This window comes from Ptychodera flava, chromosome 10 (assembly GCF_041260155.1).
Source record: "Ptychodera flava strain L36383 chromosome 10, AS_Pfla_20210202, whole genome shotgun sequence".
NCBI lineage: Eukaryota > Metazoa > Hemichordata > Enteropneusta > Ptychoderidae > Ptychodera > Ptychodera flava.
This window is the reverse complement of record NC_091937.1, coordinates 25,518,884-25,539,235: the sequence shown is the minus strand read 5'-3', so window position 1 is coordinate 25,539,235 and position 20,352 is coordinate 25,518,884. Positions and strand designations below refer to the sequence as shown.

Below are 20,352 nucleotides of genomic sequence, written 5' to 3'. Positions count from 1 at the left end.
GTGAATTCACGTGTATTATACTATAACACAGGCAACTCATTAATGTGAATTTATCTGAATTATCGGGTTTTCATGCAGTGATCGGGTTTGATTTTGCTTTCTCAACTTGAAAAAGGATATTTTATTTCTCTGCAATTATACTTAGAAACCGGAGATTAAAGGAATTGTTTTATAATTATTAACAAAACAAATGACTAAATAGATCAGAACATCATTTCTTACGCTTCTGCCGTGCACACGTATCTAGTACCAGCGACGCTGCGCAAATGTTTCGTTAATAAGTGATCGATGACGTAATTATGGCCGAGTGGATCCGCTGATGGGAGATTGTGCGACGGAAATATTATATTACTGTAATGGTTACATTTAAATGGTCTCATATAGAAGAGGTAACAATATCTGAAGATTAAGACAGCAAAGGGTACGACCTAATATCCTTTCACAATGTTAACACATGCAATTGGATTTACAATTCGATCTCGTGTATCTACTGGCTGTCCCGGGGAAAATGCTGCTTCCCCGCTGACTTTAGCGCAGACGACCTCGTGAGAAACGCTGATATTCGATGATACGTCTGACATACAAGCACAAGTAGACAGACCCTGGACGGCCCCTGGGAGACCGTATGGAACGTGGAAGGGAAAACGTTTACTATAATAATGACATTTGACCAGTTGAACTTTAGAGTTCGTGACAGGTCTGTTTTTGAACAAAAATTTTTATAGGACACACTTTTGTCAGGATAAATGTACCTGTTTGTTACTATCTATCTATCTATCTATCTATCTATCTATCTATCTATCTATCTATCTATCTATCTATCTATCTGTCTGTCTGTCTGTCTATCTGTCTGTGTGCCAACATTTATCTGTCCGTCCGTCCATCCGTCTGTCTGTCTATCCGGGCTGTCTATCTCTCTAGTCTGTCTATCGATCTATATCTATGTCATATTTAAACACCTCTTTATCTCGGAGTATTGTCGAACAATGTTTAGTATTGTAAACACTGAGATCTGTTACTGTAGTTGCAAATCTTATGCCGTTTACAGTTGAATAGTCTGAACTTAATTCCAACGATGCACTGTGCATAATACACATTGCTTGCTGTGAACTTATCACTGGCTGTTTCACGCTGCATTAGACTAAAGGAAAATTGAAGAGCATTTGATACAAAAACTAAAGTGTTACAAAGGGTATGATATGTAATAATTATTGATGTACATGGATGGAATATGATACAATAAACCTGACATGGTTTTTGTGAAATATGTTAAGCTGGCGCTAACATAACAGCTTCGTATTTGAGAGACATGTTTTCATTTGCTTTCGCTGATTAAACCCATGGTTTTAATCACACAAAGCTCATTTGTCATTTGTTTCTTTCTATTGTTTTTGACACGTTGAACACACTTAGGCTGATAGCCTTGAATGTGTGGGATGTACTTTATGAGCTGCAGAGCACAGCACGCAATATACTCTCGGTTGGTTTCAATTCTTTTGGTCCATGGTGATTGACAGGTACGGTCATTCTATTAATGGCAAGATCTTGTGAAAACAATTTTACGTTGAAATTAAGGTGACACGCGCCTCGAAATTGAAAAACAAAATTTTACCTAAACAAACTTGAAACCATTTCCTCGCGAAATCAAGAATGAAAAATCAGGGGGTCACAATGCAAAATAGGGTATTTAAATAAACAAATGACCACAGCATTGACATTCTATTGAAATTCGAAATGGCTGCCATCGCGGCGTTAGTTATGAGGAAAATTCGATTTTCGATTTTCAAAAAATAAGATGTTGAAAACTTTTCTTACTCCGCATGCGCAAGCTTCGAAATCAAGCGGTACAGAAAAGTGAAAATTTCAGAGTCCAAGTTGTGTTGACCTCTCCGCATTCTCAAGCACGTCGCCCTCATAATGACAGAAAGCTTCCAAAATATCAACTGTTTACTTCTCTGAAAGTGTCTGCACCACCATACACCCACTGAGGCGACCTACGCCTGGCTGCTCTGTCAGCAATTTGGATCATGAGTCAACGAACGAGTACATAAATCTTCCCTGGAAAGCATTACAAACACTCAGTGCATATGGCCTCGTCATGTATCCGCATGGTTCTTTCTGGTACTGTTGGACCGAAAACGTGTACACCGCCTAGCCTCACGCCCTTGAAATTTTAACTCCAATGATGATCCAATAGTGTCATTTGCCATTTGATCGTAACGTTCATCTGGTGGTAGGTTATGCTATTTATTATACGCCAACAAAGTCTGAAAGTCCTTCATATATATTTCAACCAAACAACTGAACTTTTCGAATCTGTGAATGATTTTTCTCTGAAAAATAGTGCATGTGTCATGCAATAGTTCCAGCTGGTGTTGTTATTTTGATTTTATCAATTTTTTTCATATTTCAAAAACAAGAGAGTGAGGCTGAAAGCGACGTTAGTTTGTAAGTCCAAACCGGACGTTTGGATTTTACATTACATTCGACCCTCCCCATAGATATTTTTAGCATCAAGTTAACTCGGACGTCAAGTCAACTTACGTCAGACGCACGCACAACCTGCACGTAAAAGGAAAGGCAAAAAAGTGATTGTTTTAAAAGTGCGTGAATCACCCATTCAGAAGACACAAGTTTCTTCCGCGCGGGCTAGGCAACTTTTCAGAATCGTCCAGTGGTGCCGTGCGCACAAGAGAGATCTTGTAAACGTGTTGCCATCGATCTAGGTCGGATCAGTTGCGAATCATTGGAATCCTCGAAGTCGAAAAGTGACCCCAAAACCCTGTTCGTACGTCAGGAGTGTTTGTGAAAAACCTGTTCAGGAGACGTTCTTCATCATACATTATTGGAAACACTGGAATTTGAGCCTTTTCAACATCCGGAAACAGAGCTTCACATTGACTCTACGGAAAGTTTATCAGCTGTAGGAGAGGTATTTTACATTAACCGGACAGGGGACTTCGGAGATAGCCGCGCTGATCGAGCATAGAAGGTTTCACAGTGTCAGCGATGATATATCGGATATTTGTACTTTTGTACGTCGCCGCCGAATTTGAGCATGGCGTGACGATGGGTTTCGGATGTTTCCGTCCGAAGAAAGGCCGAGGTGACGTCGCTATCGAAGACGGGATATGTGGATGCGAAGTGACTGACGAAAAATATTACGTGGACTGCGAGAGTAGAAACTTGACAGCGTTGCCTCCAAACCTAGTGAGCCACATTAATGTTCTGTAAGTATTTCATATGCTTTCATTAGGATACCAAGGAAACAGGGACTCAGTGCCTCGTTTACAGTCGTAAAGATATGAACTTTCATCTCAATCAAAAATCATTGTACGATAGTTGTGCAATCAGCGAATACATATCGCAAAAAAAATGTACGTCCACGGCGTGTTTCATTTTTAAACCGTTGAGCACATATTCCATGAGAACCACAGCCAGTGGAATTTGTCCGCTCTATGCTTGGGATAAAAAATAATATCCAAATGCCAGGCTTTCGTTATGTAGGGATTTCCTCAGAGAGAGAGAGAGAGAGAGAGAGAGAGAGAGAGAGAGAGAGAGAGAGAGAGAGAGAGAGAGAGAGAGAGAGAGAGAGAGAGAGAGAGTCCGTAATTAAAGTTTCATTAGGATTGAAACCATAAAAGCATAATAGCATACAAATGACCCTCTCCCTACAAAAATGTTATATATCAGCTCTGCCAAAATCTACAGGGAACCCTTGTCATACGTTTTTTTTCTATCGAGCCTGAAACAGTTCACACATATACAGTAGGACACGAAAACAGTATTTTTCTATGAATTGTAATATTGCTAATTCAGTTGTACGTGTATAAACTATGATCTGATAAAGTCTGAATTGATTTGCTTCTAAAATATGACAGAACCAGTGCCCCAATGGACCAACGGTCTATGTACATGGTGAACGACGATGTTTATCATAATTCATCCTTTGACAATCTCTGATGTACGTGCATATTCTACCGTTGCGTTCACCAGTCGTACCTACAAATGCCAGGGCTATTTTGTTTTACAGTCTTGCATCGAAGCTTTAGGATGCTTGATAGGGAAAGATTTGCAGATTTTGCTGTTTCTCTTTGCCTGGAAACCACTTGAAAAAAATTAGTTATGAACTCGAATACTTTTGACCGTGCTTCACAAGTGCCAGATACATTTGTTCGGGCTATAATTCGCTGAGGGTGTACTTTGTGTGAACAGACGTTAGCACATTAAGAACATATGTTTCCGCTAGATATAGGTTATGCCATCGCCCTTTATGTGGTCTCCCTAATCTGCAAGCAAAGTTCATGGCCGACGGCAGTTTGTCATCGACTCCACTGTACATTTGATGGAGGCGATGCAAAAGGGAGACTTCCCGTCCGCTTGCATGATGACATGATGTCGTACAGAGATCCGTCACTCATTCTATTGTTCTTTATTTTCAGAAATTTGGCAAATAACGACATCACGACACTCCGGCAGGATGATGTAGCAGATATTAAAAAACTCGAAAGGATGTACGTATACGTCATTCTTATAGGCGGTTGTTTTTATTGTCAACGTCTCAGGTGTGGTTTTGAACTATAGGTGATGGCGAGTTTTTCGCAGATACAGCAGAATTGGCATTGCAGCTGTGGTCATGTTTATCTTTGTTGATCACCTATAAAGTCTTCTAGACACTTCAATATTTCTAACGCTCAAAAGAAATTATCTAACATAACACATCTTGGACATCTAGAAACAGGACTATTAAACGGGAATCGAAATACGTGACAACATTAACACAAGACATGAATCATTTATTTCATTTGAGTTTCGATGAAGTTTCAGCATTATGTCATAAAACCTTTTATCAGACATATCCTAGTAGTCTCTTTAACCCTTTCACCACCATGTTTTGTCCCAAATCCATTGTTTTCTATGGTAAAGTTGGACCTGTACACCGGGAACTGGGTTGGAAGGGTTAAACGACAGTCCTTAGTTCCTGGGTCTCGCATTAGTACTTGTTGGACACTGAGTGTTTTTGACTCGGTTCTTTGTTCTCCTTTGAAAGATGTGCACTGATAGTCAATTTGCTCAGTTATAAAAGCTCAGGCTCAGAAAAAGCTGCCCCGTTAAGAAAGCTTAAGAAGGCGTGTTATTTTGCGTGACTAAAACTCATATAAATATTTTGAACTGTAAATAAAATGTATAATGTAGATCCTACCCGCCATAAACTTTCTGTCGAATCCAAACAATCTTGTAAAATTTGGCTCATCTATGTTTTCGATAGCGTAATGCCATGGTTACTCGTATAAATATGGGGGACGTAAAATTAAAATATAGCACTGAATTAAAAACAACAAAAAAGTATACTCACTCATTAAAGGCATCACGTATAACTATATTAATTAGTCTGCACATTTTCAACACAGGACACCTGTCAATTTGAGGGATATTCTCTGCACTGTGCCCTGGCTCAACCCTGTAAATAAAAGTCCGTACACTCAAATATGCGCATATTCCCTTTGATCACATTCGCTTTATTCACATGAAGAAAGACCAATCAAGATACCAATCCGTCATCCATCATAAAATCATACACGTTGACTGAAGTGTACATGTTTTGTTCTTTAACTTTATTTCAATGATTTTCTTTGCAGAATTTTGACCAATAATCCACTGCACTGTGATTGTGAATTAATGTGGCTGACAATATTCGCTCACAAATCTAGATTAGCTGTAATCGACGGTGTGTGTCATTCACCGAGCGAATTCAGAGATGTCACCGTGGATGACCTCAGAGGGCGATTAAACTGCTCAGGTACGGACAACTTTCACTTACTCTAAAAATGTGAAAAGATAATCCGTTCGTGTTAGAATTTTCCATAGCATATTAAAATTCTCAGACGATAAAGCCACCCTAGTTTTTGACAAACATTTGGAGAGGAACGCAAACGTCATTGCTGAACGCAATAACACTTAATTTTCCAGTAAATGAACTGTTATTCCTTTCAGCAATTCATGTGGTTTTTTTTTACTGTAACTCTACTTCCTACAGATATTTTGAAAATTTGCAGTGGAAAAATTATCGCCTTTGCTCCATTTTAAGAAGGCGTGCGGTGGATGTTTGCCTCCGACCAATGCCATGTCCGTGCGTGAAATTCCCACCACCGTTTGAATTCAAACAATGGTCAAGGTGATCATGACCTCAGTGTGAACTTACATTCTGACAATTTCGCTCAACATGACTGGGAAATTCTACCAGTCAGCACTGCATGAACACCGAAACACTCTGTAACATGGGAATATAATTTGCAGCTTTTTTTGGTAGCCAGGAGAAAACTGCATACCACACAAACACACATTCACAAAACGATAACAAGATAATGTACATTTTTAAGGTTTTACGAGTTAATAATTTAATCATCAAAGAGAGTTCACTTGAAATTCTTCATATGATAAAAAACAAAATAACATCGCCAGCTTTGCTTTTCGTTTACCAGATTATTTGCAATATGTATATGGTGTACGCTTTACAAAGTATTGACAGACATGCGTGGGGGACTCTGTCAATACCAAACATAGAGCGGCCTTGCCTCCGGACGTACAGACATCCGGGTGCAGTTGCAACAACTCAGCTTCGGATGGTTGCAAACATCCGAAGGGAGTGTATACACAGAAAATTGACATCTCCTCTGATTTAATATGTCTGTTTTGTCAGTTAACCATCATACACAAATTGATAAGAACCCTTACTACGGAACGAAAGACTTCAGTGTGATAATTTAATGAAAGTGGAGTTATGATTTATATAATCTAAACATATTCCGCGCATAAAATTAGCCATAGACTATACAACCACTGTACGAATATAATTATTTTGAATCAAAAGTGACATTTATATCGACTAGTTTCATTTAACAAGCTATTAATAAGTGACAACATGCCATCACTGCATGTAAAAACGTATGAACAATGCTTTATAATTGTGAAAGTTCAGCTGGTTTGATGACACTGCGTGCTGGAGTTTTACAATATCGTGTTTCAAGTTTTCCTTGTCAATTTTTTCTGAGGCTAGGCTGGGTTGTGGGCCACCTCGCGATCTACGCAATAGCCTACTACTGTCGCGACAGTCTGCTTAAATTTATTCCTTCAATCTATGTTCAATGTATTCTGTTTTGATATGTGTATGCCCATAGACTTAGAGTATTAACGTATAATATCTATGATGCGCCGATCTTTTCCACAGAAGCATACTGGCATGGGGATGAGCTTTTTTACTTTTACCCATCAGAAGAGGAGAATTGGAGCAAGGCTCGCAAGAAGTGTGTCGATAAATGGAGGATTATGGGATTTAAAGGACACTTGGCAGTGACCAAGACAATAGACGCGCTGAATGGTGTAAACGAGCACGTACTTGATCATGAAAGTCTGAGCAGACGAGAATACTGGATAGGATGCGACGATTCCATCACTGAGGGCGTCTTCCAGTGGGTCGACGGGTCAAGCGTTAATAAATCGCTATGGCAGGGCGGACAGCCGAGTAACCAGAGCTGTGGCAGGTCTAGGGACCAGGATTGTTGCTCGTTGCAGTAGGTCATCGTGTTTCTTTAACATTTAACAGCCCACTGTGTCACAGCAGAATACAGTTCAGAGACATATTAATGACAATTCCCTAAGGGAATTACTCATCCTTTCCTTAAGCGTAGTTTATTTATACAGTTCTTAGAAATTGAGGCACGCCTCAAAACAACTTTCTTAAAACTTTAATGATTGGTCCTCTCATTTCAAGTCATTTCTGAACGTCATTAAAATGAATGACGTAAAAATCATTTAAGCGATGAATTCGAGATATACGCAATTATTTTTTACTGTTCGAAAACTTGTGAAAGCAGAATTTCATTCACCCATGCTTTCACACCATTTTATGATGGTCCACGCTTTACAAGATTATGAAAAGAAGCTTCAACTCTGATATATCGCTGAGTATTTATGTAACCCTGAATGAGTCGTGTTTTGTTTTCTCAGCTTGTAAATTCCAACCTTGATCTAAGAATGTAAGGAAAGGCATAGCATATCCACAGCGAAATTTAAACTCTGTTCTGTAATTTAGGAGTAGATATAGTGTTAAATTTGAAAATAATAAGATGGAATCTCCATTGTCATTGTATATTGGATATGATGTGCGAAACCGGAATAATGCTATCAGACAACTTCATTACATGTAAGTCCCACTGTGACGTCAGCAGGATACAGAATGGTTTACGCACATCCTATATCCTACCCAAATTTCAACAAATATGGCGAATGTGGTTTGTAAAGTGAAAATATCACATTTTCAAGTCTCTAAAGCCTTGAGTGAAAAGCAAATTTGAGTACATTCGACGCGCTTTCAGAAGTGATGACCAAATTATTATAATCATGTCGTCCAGGACGCAGATTTCAAAGTCATGGACCAATGGTCCCACAACTGTTCAAACATATGTCTCTATGTAGTCTTCAAAAACGATATCATCTCGAGGAGGCGCCCCTGTTCGGAAAGGTTGTATTTAGAGGTGGGATGCATGTTTCGAACGAATATATCTGCGTTTACCGGTCGAAAAGTCGCCTTTCTGTGATTTGAGCCCGATACGTGTTGCGATATACCCTAGCGTCATGGTTTTAACACAGAAAAAGAGTGTTTATCACATTTTTGAAAACGAGAGAAACCTCTGCAAGTCTGAGGCACGGCATGCGTTCCAGGAGATCTGAAAGAAAATGGCAATAAATTATTACGCTTTAACCGTTCACCGTGTTCTATTTGTGTGAGTGCGAGAACACCCTTGATATCAAATGCAGTTGTGATATGTGATAATTTTGACTCAAAGCGGGAATTGCGAACAGAGATTTTTCCCTCCGTATTCCATGGAAAATAAATCTCCTCCGGCCCAACCCTAATGGAAATGGTCGCAGATTTCTGGGTATTTGAGGCTCTGAGAGGAAACGTTTACGTAATCACAGACCCTAGAAAAAGATTACATGTATGTCTGGGGTCTATGACGTAATACACGATCTTAAGTCATAGTGTTCAGATCGAGGTCTTGTTCGCTATGTCTTATCGGAAAAAGTTACGAGTGTACTGATACTGATGAATCGGAAAAGAACGTCTGGCGAGTCATATTTCGAGTCCCATGGCGAACTGTGATGGCGCAGTTCACTGACCATGATAGGGATCGGACAAAGGTTTGTTTTCGACAGCGTTATCGGACCTACATGGAATGTACAAACAATAATTAAGTCAAGATGCTGTATGTGTGACTAATTCGTCGGAGCTGCAGATGACTTGCTCTTTTCCTTCGTTTTTAATACAGTGCATTCTCGACAAAATATATTACGATATATGAAATTGAAAAATGTATAGGTTAAATACTCGGCGTATAAAGTTGTTTTTTTTTCTTTTTATTGCAAATTCTCGCCCAATCGCTAACATTATCCAATTAACTATTGTTTGATATTATTCTCACAGAATGACCAGTGGATTCACACTCGACGATGACTGTTGCTCCGAGCGTAAACCATTCATCTGTAGCGTAGGTAAGGCCCCACAAGTTAGTCATTCGAGCCACCTTCTTGATTTCCGACGTCGAAGGCCTTTACGTACTGTCATTTACAAAACCGGTTAATGTCTTCATATTCTATGAATTTCGATAACACATACAACATTATATTACGTAATGGTCTTTACAGTAGTGCACGCTTTGTAAAAGAGGTAAAAAATGTAGTAACGCATCCCCTGACATGCTTAGTACATCACATGTTAATCCAAACCAGTGAATTCCTGTACAAAAATACATTTGTTTGATGTGAAACCGTTAAAGGTCGCCAATACAGCGTTGCTCACCGACACGTCACAGATCATTGCTTATCAGTACGGCCTAAATACGTAATACTTTTACCGGAATCCATTGCCGCACAAAGCTGCCGCAACAGGTTCCTCGAAACTGCATTGCTTTAAAAAGATCACCAACACACGAGTTTTTTTTCATGACTTACATGGACATTGTACGTAAAGGCACAACACAGGTATAAAAGGAAGCATGTCTTCTCAGCAATGATGCATTTTATAACCGGGACTCACATGGGTCACTCCATGCATAAAGTTCCTGTGAAGCATTCATTTGGCGAGTTCTTGAATCAATGCAAGTACATAAAGACTGAAACATTTCACCATACTCATCCTTCCAACACATCGCATTGTTTCGTGGATAATGCATGTAGCTATGAACTTCAGTGTAAAACTTTGGGAAATTGAATACGATGTTTACATCCAGCTGCGCAAACTGTAAGAAAAGTAGTGGTTGAATTTCGTTTATAAGCGTTGGACAATCAAAGGCTTGAAGTCAAGGATAAGTGATACTTTCAGGAAGAGTAGAGCTGATGAAACATAGCTTCTCCATTGCACTTATTATGCCGCATATTAGCGTTTTGGTGGTACATATTCCAATATTCTTTGTCTTGCACAGGTGATGCAGTTTCTCCAATGTATTGTCCTGAAGAACGAACTTCCTATGGGAACTTCAACAACTTTACATTCCACTGGCCGAAGTCGGAGAGGGGTGCAGTGATACGCAAAAAGTGCCCGTATGGTCCGGAGAATGGTCACGTTGAAAGGATTTGGTAAGATTATTTTTTGGCCTTTTTTAACCCACACACGTTTTACAATGTCGAACTTGTACAACGAACATATTATAGTAACCCTCTTGGTTGTGATTTTCCAGAAGAACGCGCATGCGTTGATTTGCATAAGCCGCTACAAAGTGTGATCTAATGTTACAGTTTCAGGAGCAATATCACGTGGAGCTCTCCAGACTCCTCGGAATGTTTAAGTGAAGATGATATCGACACCGATGATCTGCTATATAGTTTGGCGACCATAGACATCGAACCCGGCAAGTTGATTTCCATATTTTGCACTGTTCACATGTCAGTTAGGAACAAGCCATATATATATGTATGTATGTATGCATGCATGCATGCAGGTATGTATGTATGTATGTATGTATGTATGTATGTATGTATGTATGTATGTATGTATGTATGTATGTATGTATGTATGTATGTATGTATGTATGTATGTATGTATGTATGTATGTATGTATGTATGTATGTATGTATGTATGTATGTATGTATGTATGTACGTATGTATGTATGCATGTACGTATGTATGTATGCATGCATGTATGTATGCATGCATGCATGCATGCATGCATGCATGCATGCATGGATGCATGTATGTGTGTATAAAGTTATTGCCTCAAAGAAAAGTTATATGAGAATATAGAAAATCTATGAAGAATCTAATATTTCGTTAAGTGTGATTGAACGATTCTGCGAGTCTATTAAACAACGCCCTCTAGAACCACCCAGTCCTCATAACAACATGTACGACTTCTTATATCTACTCTACCGTGCAACAGAGTACGAACAAATTCAGGTGAAACAGCACAGTAACCTACCTGTCTCGACATATCAAAATTTGCCGTAAGCAACTCACTAATGAAGGGAGCGCAACTATGTTAATATCATGGAGGTAGAACTACCTCCATGTTAATATGCTCATCGGAAAAAAATGGACAACATCTCTGCCTTGTGACTACCAAAAAGTGAACTTCCAAAGCTCGTTTTGCAAAGCGTTAAGATTCAACCGGACGTTGGGTCATTAACGGTGGTAATTACAGAAAATATGAGATGAATTTGGTTCTCATGTAATGTTCTTCCATCGTTTTGTACTGAATATAGAGAATGACTTTGTTTGCAGGGGAAGCAAAGCAAGTTTCCGAAAAATTGAAGACTATCACGTCAGAATCAGAAATGTTTGGCGAGATTGAAGTGGATCTGTCTGTCGACATACTTGGTCACATTTTACAAAGTTACGACAGTGGAACTGATATAAGTGTTGCTATAGATGTGCTCCAAACAGTGGATAACCTATTAGAAGACGTCGACGATGAGGCATTTATTAGCGGACAGAAAAATCACAGTGCTGCTACTAGGTAAGTTACCTTAAAATATTGTTTTTCTGAAACACGTATCCGCCGCCTGAGGGCGTTGTACTTTTTGAACCGCCAGTTTGTCGCTGCACTCACACGTTAAGGCCCACTGCTGTTTGACAGAACCGTTAAGCCATCGTATATACGACGCCGATCAAACTTATCCCATTTTCATTGTTTTAACAGTGTTCGACAGATTATACTATATCACATTTTCTTTGATTGCAGGCTTCTACAGACGGTTGAGAAACTGTCCATAAAAGTAGCCATCGACGAAGAACCGGTTACCATAGAAACACCCAGTGTTGCATTAACGATTGCACCGCTGAACTTGACCACTTTTGACGGTCTGTCCTTTTCCGTGTCCTCATCCGGCCAGGTAAGTGACTAAAGTCAGAACCGTCAGGAACATTTGAAAACAATAAACAATGTAATGTTCGTAAAAGTTGACGTAGTTGTAAATGTGTTGTAGTTTATGAATCCCTTGTTATGTATTGAAATAAACATAAAATTGGTTTATGTCACTCAGCCCTATTAATGTAGTTCGCGCCTTGAAAATAAAAGACTTCAACTTTTTCTCCAACTTCCTCAGGCAAACTTTCAACTCTCTCGTACCAAAAGTTAGAATAAAAATCGGGGGTCACCGTACATATTTTGCTAGAGAAACACAATTACCCAATATTTTCCGATATGTGATATTCAAAATGGTCACTAGCGCTGTGTTATCTCTACGAGAAAAATTAAAAATCCCGATTTTTTGGAAACTGAGTTGATGAACACTTTATTAACCCAATAAACTTCAAAATGAGCTCCTACAAGTGGTAGACCAAAAGAATAATGAAAAAAATTGAAAGTACGGATCTCCGCGGAGCATTCTCCCTTAATAAATGATAAAGAGACAGCTGATTCATCCAGGGTTATGAAGGGAATCTGACTTAATAAGTTCATCCAAATAATAACGTGCTGAATTGCTAGAAACTATATATTGTTATCACTTAATAACCGGGTGCAGCGATTTAAATGCAATGAAAGCGATGCACAATGTAAGCTGTCACACTACTTAACCTTCGCATATAAACATAGTCAATTAATTTATTCGGCACAGAAAACTTTAAAGATGAGAAGTCAATGATTTTTCCTACAGATGAATTCACAGCTCTTTTTTGCACTTTGGTGAACTATGTCCGGTCAACCTTAAGAGTGAATATGTTCGGTTTAAAAAAAAACCAACTCAAACTGAGTGATTGAAAAAGTTAAAAAACCAATACACTACCGATAGTATATCTTTAATGAAATTTCACTTTTTCATCTACTCAGAGTACATTTTTAAGTACTCCAGGATCCAGTGAAGTCCAGATCGAAGGAGTCTCATCGATACAACTTCCGGACTCACTGTTTGAAAACTTGAAACAATCAGAGCTATATCAGATTGAGAGGGCGCAGTTTCTCGTGTATAAATCGGATAAACTCTTCGAGGTAAGCGGGTATCCTCTTTGCTACTGTTTTGTTTCACTCTCCCTCGAAATCTATATACTTACACCTACTTTCGTACCTGTCTGTCTGACTACATGTCTACCCAGCAATCCATCTACCCCTTTCTTAAACAACTATCCATATAACTAGTATTCCAGCGTTCACAGCGTGCATCGCTTATGCCTGCGTTGCAAACCATATCGCCCTTGTGTATATATGTGTGCTATTATAAACGAGCTTCGGGCTTTTTCCATAATCTCTTATATTTCTTTCTTTCGAAAAGTCACATGCTTTGGAATTCTTATTTAATACTAAGTAATAGTGTAAATCTTACGAGCCTTGTCACGTTGCACCTTTGCAACAAATATCACACGGTAGATTTGTCTTCGTTGGGTTACTACTGCACGATACCGCTTTATTGAATTATCCACAGCTGACGTCACGATAGCACGAGGAATTGACAGAGTTGGATGACAGAATACGGTATAAGGGTGTGATGTAAATATACCAACAAAAGGGTCAGACGCAATCGCCCAGAGGAAAATAAGAAACACAATTTACACACACCAGTCTTACTTAAAGCTCCACAAGTTGTATCTTTTGGCAATTTTTTAAGAACTTTTTTTTTGGTTTCCCTACACTTTCTGCATTGAATCCCTGAACTGTAATTTAATGCTAAGTATTTAGCATATCAACACAATCTACTCTACATTGTTATTGTTGAAAATTGTATTCAATTGCGGACTAGAATTCAATTGCAAACAACATGCAATGATCACTAAACACATACAAGCTGTGTTGACAAAAGAAAACTCAAAAGCAGATACTGAAAAACTTGCCACAAGTTTCAGCTTTTGTCCCTTTAAGCCAAAATCAAGCGTAACAAAATTCAGTAAATCAACACAATGATAATAAGTTTTGGCTTTTGTACGTCTTTATCATTGTCTTTTAAGGCCGCTGACAACTCGACACCGACTGGATTAAGTTTAATCATTGCTGCAAGTATCGGAGAGCTAACAATCTGGAATCTACGTGAACCAGTCAAGATAAAATTCGCACACCAGACAAAGGTATGTCACAAATTGTGATGAAGTGATAAAATCCTTTCATCTCATAAATTAAATACATGTAAATCTTGTAATTTGTCACGCATCTGAGCTGTACTTCCAATGTACAGTATTTAATAAAGAAAGGCGGTGACGATGATGATGATGGTGTTGATGATGATGATGATGATGATGATGATGATGATGATGATGATGATGATGATGACGATGACGACAACGATGAAAGTGTCGGCGAAGGCTGACTAGAACAATTTGAAATGAATTTGTAAAAGTACACTTTCACCCAGACACAAACTTTAATGTCCAGTGGTATTACTTCTGATTTGAGTGAGTGAGTGATTATATCCACGAGCACACAGTGGCAGTAATATAGATGTTCTCTTTTCAGTACGATGAAAATGCCAACATCAGCTGTGTGTTCTGGGATTTTTCCTTAAACAGTAAGTCACGCTTTCGAATATCTCAGTTTTCGGTTTTTTCAAGCGAGCAGATATTTAGCTGTCACTTAACCGGAAGACATCCTACAGAGAGACGTACAGTAATATTAAAATAAATTATGTCACGGTAATCGTCCTGGGAACACTCAGGCTCGTTGGCACGAAGAAAAAGTCACTGACTGTATACATTTTATGATTAATTGCAGCACTACTCGATACTCATTCGGACATGGATAAATTCAATGAAATTATTTTTATACTTTGGTAGTATAACTAATGTGACATACAAAATAATGTTGGACTTTGGTGAATGCCTCCATCTTATCTCACGCTACACAACAACATGCATGTGTATTTGTGACGATAATTTGAATGCCGCTTTATACTTGTTTACGATGTAATGCAAAGACAGATATCCTATGTTTCGCTCAATCAATAGTTTTCGCGTCATGCAATGATTTCCCACACACTTCAACCTCTTGCGACGTTCCTATAGATCGTAAACAGATGCTTCGTACCTCGCCAAGACACGAAAATGCAAGGTTATGATCTCAACTTATGTACAACACATGTTATTTTAATCACTAGATGGAAGTGGCGCTTGGTCCGGCGAAGGCTGTGCTGTGTCCAGCGAAACGAAAGAAGACGAGAATAGCACTACATGTGAATGCAACCATCTGACCAATTTTGCACTACTTGTCGTAAGATCACGTTACTTAATTCATGTTTCTTTTTCAAAATACTGTTGTGAAACGAAGTTCAAAGAGTTCTTAAGCCGGTAACTTGTCATGTTTTCGGATCTCTGGATCCCTGTATAATTTTTTTTATTTCAAAACCTATAAATTTCTGAAATATTCTTTGTTATGATATGTTCGTCGACCAGTGTGATGTGAATGGTAGATTTTGATTTGCTTCTTAAGTTCGGACAGTGTTTGAATTTTTTCTTAAATGATTTACATTATTTACCACTTTGAAAAAACAAACCGGTTGACTGAGAAGTGTAACAAAACATTGAAATAGATCATGAGGTTAAGATTGATAAGTTCAAGTGCTACTTTGTTTGCCTATTACAGGACGTTTATGGCGATGGTCACAAAATAAACCCAGCCAATCAGCAAGCTTTATCTATTATATCATATATCGGTTGCATAATATCCTTGGTCGGAACAGCTCTCACTCTTGTGAGCTTGATCATGTACAGGTGAGTTGAACATCAATGTGAGAGAATCAGTTAAGAATCAGTTAAGAAAGACAAAAAAGTTAGATCACGGCCACATTTTATTCTTATTCGCGGCCAAGAATTATCCAAGTGCCATTTACTCTTCCCAATGCAATGTTGATTACATCATATCGTCATTCAAATTGAGCCATTTTTCCGTCAGATATATATTCATAATATTTCTGGAATTTGCATTATACATGATATCGGGTTTTATATTATTTTGTCTCATTGGTTTTCAATATATAGTGAATCGGAGTGACTTATCGACGGATCTTCACATGTTAAACTTTTCTTTTACTGATCCTTATTTTCCTTTGTTTCATTTCGATAAAGGAAAAGAAAAGACAAGGCTACCAAGATCACACTGAATTTGTGTTTTGCACTCTTCATGGCGCTCCTGATGTTCCTGATTGGTTCGTTCGGTATCGACTTCGCACTGATGACGCCCTGGCTGTGCACCACCGTAGCCTGTCTGCTACACTTCTTCCTATTGGCCGTTCTGATGTGGATGGCCCTGGAAGCGGTTATGGTGTACCTGATGTTGATCAAAGTCTTTGAAACATACATCCCGCGTTTCCTGCTGAAGTTTTGCCTCATTGGCTGGGGTGGGTAGCATTATGTTTTTAAAAATCTCGATTATTCGTGTCGATGTTTGTCTTTGATCCAGCTGCACAACTGAATGTTGCACGGAGACTGGCTCATAGATTCACAGTAGCGCTAAAGTACTGATCGCGTTCATCATTGGCTATTGCTTTGGTACGACCCGTTGAAATGATTTTTTTATTGTTACTATAGAAATGATAGTCATGAAGTACCATTTTTGTCAATCTTTGACCATATAATTTCTGGCAGCCGAGTAAAAGCTGAACAGCAATTTTTATATTCGTGCATGGTAGAAATATGACGTCATGAGAAATGTGCTTTCACATTACAGGCGTTCCCTTCGTTGTCATGATAACCACAGTGTCAGTAGATGTCGAAAACTACGGCTACCACAATACAATGTAAGTACGGTTCAAAATGTTGATGTTACTCATAAAGGCAGGATTGTTAAGGTACCGCCACGACCCATATTCAATTAATATCTAACTGACCTTTGACCTTAGTGGCTGAAAGTTCAAATCATGGCGTAAATTAGGTAAATCTTGCCACTGTTATTGTAGTGGCGGTGCATGCAGAAGGAGTCCGAAAAGAACGTTGATCTTTCATTGTCTGAAAATCTTTTACACTTTTTTGACATCGGAGCTATTGAGAAAACTGAACAAGCAGAACCAAGCTGTGTTGTTACCTCTTAGAGAGACCAAATATGATTGATTTGCTCAAAAATACACTATGTGTATGTTGAATGTGACTATATGTACTTTAAAAACATTATATTTAAAGCAAAACAGAGAACGTGTTTTCTTGAAAAGAATCCAAAATTCGTTCCAAAGAAAAATATTGCACAGACAGTGGTTAGCGGCCTTTTATTTACACTTTTACTGTGCGGCCGAATTACAGGCAAAGTGATTTTAATGAGGGATCGTAGACAATTATGTTTTTTTAAATACAAAGGGCGTGTCAACATAAATAAAATGGACATGCGTTGTTGTTTGTTGCATTTTCGCAGTTGTTGGTTGTCAAGGTACCCGTTCTACGTTGCTTTCCTGGCTCCGCTGTGCGCAGTGCTCGTATTCAATAGCATTGTCTACTGTCTCGTCATCCATCAAATATGTGGAATTAATTCGAGGCCGCCAACCGTAAACGACCAGTTTAGCGTCCTTGAGCAGTTGAGGGCGGCTATCGCGTTGATGGTACTACTGGGGCTGACGTGGGCATTTGCCATATTTGCCGTCGGCGAGGCTAGTCTCCTGTTCAACTACCTGTTCGCCATCTTCAACAGTCTGCAGGGGCTGTTCATCTTTGTGTTCCATTGTGCGATGAAGAAGGAAGTCCGAAAAGGATGGAAGAAGAAGTTCTGTCGAGACAAGAAACTTGATGACAGATCAACGGGTAAGTACGGTACTTTGATCTTCGCGGGAAGAGCGAGCATGCACGCACATCATCGCCGCAGATAGAGGAAGCGAAAGACTTTTCGAACAGTTCGTCTAGTTTGATGACGGTCTTGGGTGTGAATACAGGAACTTTCACAACCACGCATAATAGACTCTGGCTATATTGATAAATGGAAAATACGTCACACCACTTCCTCTTGAACCAAGAGTTCATTCACCTAAAACTGCTCCTAATATGATGTTTGTCTGTACAGTGTTTCCCTCTTTTGTATATAAGATATACTGCAAAGTAGAAACCACTTTCATACATTTCAAAACTACAGCAACGTCATGCATATTCCTCTTCACAGGCGATACTCGCGGCACACTTTACAACGGTTCCGGCGCACCAATCTACAAAGTAAGCCACTCTGCAGAGACCGATATACCTCTGGGTGAGCAAGCACGTACATGTGCATTATTTTACGGTTCAAGTTCGCCATCGTGAGCCTTGTTATAGCTGTGATATCGAGTTAAAGTGCAGCGCCGGTCTGCCTCCACAACGATAGAACAAACATTTGCACAACATGGGACTGTCTGCTGAGCTAAAATTGACGATTTTCAAATGATACTTATTCTACACAAAGAAAATACATATTCTAGCCAGTTCTCCTCTGCAAGTATTCAGCGACATTTCTCATGGATAAGCAGCTCTTCTTTGACTGTAAACAACGATATACTTTTCTGACATGCACTTACTCCCTTTCTTTTCCACTGCAGGATCGTCCACCGGTTCTCTGAATTCGGGCAAAGAAAAAAGCACGACATGATAGTTCACATACGTTTGCATGCAGGGCAACTTTGCAAAACCCCACGTGGGCCTAGGAAGCTCTCTTTCAACGAATGTTGGCGGTGCTAAGAGAGGCCTATGTATTCTTCAAAGAAGATCACATTTTGAAAAGTCATAGTAGAATTGAGGAGCACACACTAGGGGAATGAATGAAGTTCACAAGAACCAAACTAACCACGGAAGTCACGCAGTTAGAGATTCACTGAATGTGAACTGAAAGATTCCAAACAAAACTTTATTTTTCAAGTCAAAATGAGACATTGCTTGACTTATTTCTCTCGTTTCGTAAGTTATTTTACTCAGAATTTATGAATTAAAATTGAAAACTATTGAAACAGTAGTAGGAATATTATAAGTTAAATAAAATACATTTTAAAAAATCGAACATGGACGAAAGGACCTGTTTCAGTGACGAACACTGTATGTCTCTGTATGAATGTGTCTCTCTGTCACATTATTTGTTTCTGTTCCTCTATTTATCTCTAGCCCTATCTGTCTCTCTGTCTCTTTTATATGTGTGTCTGTGTCTTGTGTCTGTGTCTTTCTGTCTGTCTGTCTCAGTCTCTGTCAATCTCTCCAGTCTCTGTCGGTCTCTCTCTGTCAATCTCTCTCTCTCTCTCTCTCTCTCTCTCTCTCTCTCTCTCTCTCTCTCTCTCTCTCTCTCTCTCTCTCTCTCTCTCTCCCACAAAGTTTGATTTGTTTATTAATGATTTTCAACTTTTCAATATAACTAATATGTGTACTATGACGTATTGCGCAGTGTAGATAAAGTGTACACGAGACGCACTGAGGCAAGTTAATAGAAAAAAACACGCAAAAACCTTGAGGTAAATTAGCTCGTGCAGGAACTGATATTTGACAAAAATTCATGGACCGCTAGTTTTACAAATAGGTGGAGTCATTTATGCCAAATGTAAAAATTTGTCAGTATTTTTCTTGCACAACTTCTGTTTTGTGTAACCTTTTGACCTATTTATGAAAGTAGGGGACCATCTTGCCATCGTGAGAGGAACCAAGTCAAGTTAAAATATACTAATTATCATAGAAAGTTTGAGACCCGGATATGTCCAGGATAGAGGGCTCCGATCCCTGGATGGTGAGACCTGCTCACGACTCACGGTGTTGTTCCTTTGAACAAGGTATTTGGTACGATACTTTGGCTTCAGCCTTTTCAATTTTCACTCGAGGTGCTAAATTGGCTAATTTTGCCTCAACTTTACGAAGAAATTTACTTAATATATTTACCGAAATTCTCGATGTAGAGGTTTTGTCAAAGGGAGAACAGCCTTAATAGCTTTGTGGTTAATCTAAACATCTGCTT

At 39.0% G+C, this 20,352-nt stretch overlaps 1 protein-coding gene across 2 annotated transcripts in view; it reads left to right on the top strand.

The window, feature by feature from the left end:
- Window positions 1-725: 725 nt before the first annotated feature.
- The window catches only part of LOC139142340 (adhesion G-protein coupled receptor G6-like), a 50,342-nt gene continuing 30,715 nt past the window's right edge, over window positions 726-20,352 (top strand). Inside the window, exons 1-19 of one of the 2 annotated variants that reach the window (XM_070712255.1) lie at window positions 726-3,230; window positions 4,443-4,514; window positions 5,640-5,800; window positions 7,229-7,571; window positions 9,485-9,552; window positions 10,482-10,635; window positions 10,795-10,907; window positions 11,778-12,012; window positions 12,238-12,388; window positions 13,327-13,485; window positions 14,436-14,552; window positions 14,938-14,989; window positions 15,575-15,687; window positions 16,060-16,187; window positions 16,542-16,813; window positions 17,143-17,212; window positions 17,818-18,200; window positions 18,553-18,636; window positions 18,962-19,409. In XM_070712255.1, the coding sequence (XP_070568356.1) occupies window positions 3,010-3,230; window positions 4,443-4,514; window positions 5,640-5,800; window positions 7,229-7,571; window positions 9,485-9,552; window positions 10,482-10,635; window positions 10,795-10,907; window positions 11,778-12,012; window positions 12,238-12,388; window positions 13,327-13,485; window positions 14,436-14,552; window positions 14,938-14,989; window positions 15,575-15,687; window positions 16,060-16,187; window positions 16,542-16,813; window positions 17,143-17,212; window positions 17,818-18,200; window positions 18,553-18,636; window positions 18,962-19,011 (2,946 nt within the window). In that variant the 5' untranslated portion in view covers window positions 726-3,009 and the 3' untranslated portion in view covers window positions 19,012-19,409. Of the gene's footprint in view, window positions 3,231-4,442; window positions 4,515-5,639; window positions 5,801-7,228; window positions 7,572-9,484; window positions 9,553-10,481; window positions 10,636-10,794; window positions 10,908-11,777; window positions 12,013-12,237; window positions 12,389-13,326; window positions 13,486-14,435; window positions 14,553-14,937; window positions 14,990-15,574; window positions 15,688-16,059; window positions 16,188-16,541; window positions 16,814-17,142; window positions 17,213-17,817; window positions 18,201-18,552; window positions 18,637-18,961; window positions 19,410-20,352 lie in introns of those variants that run through there. The other variant, XR_011554365.1, reaches the window with a different exon arrangement.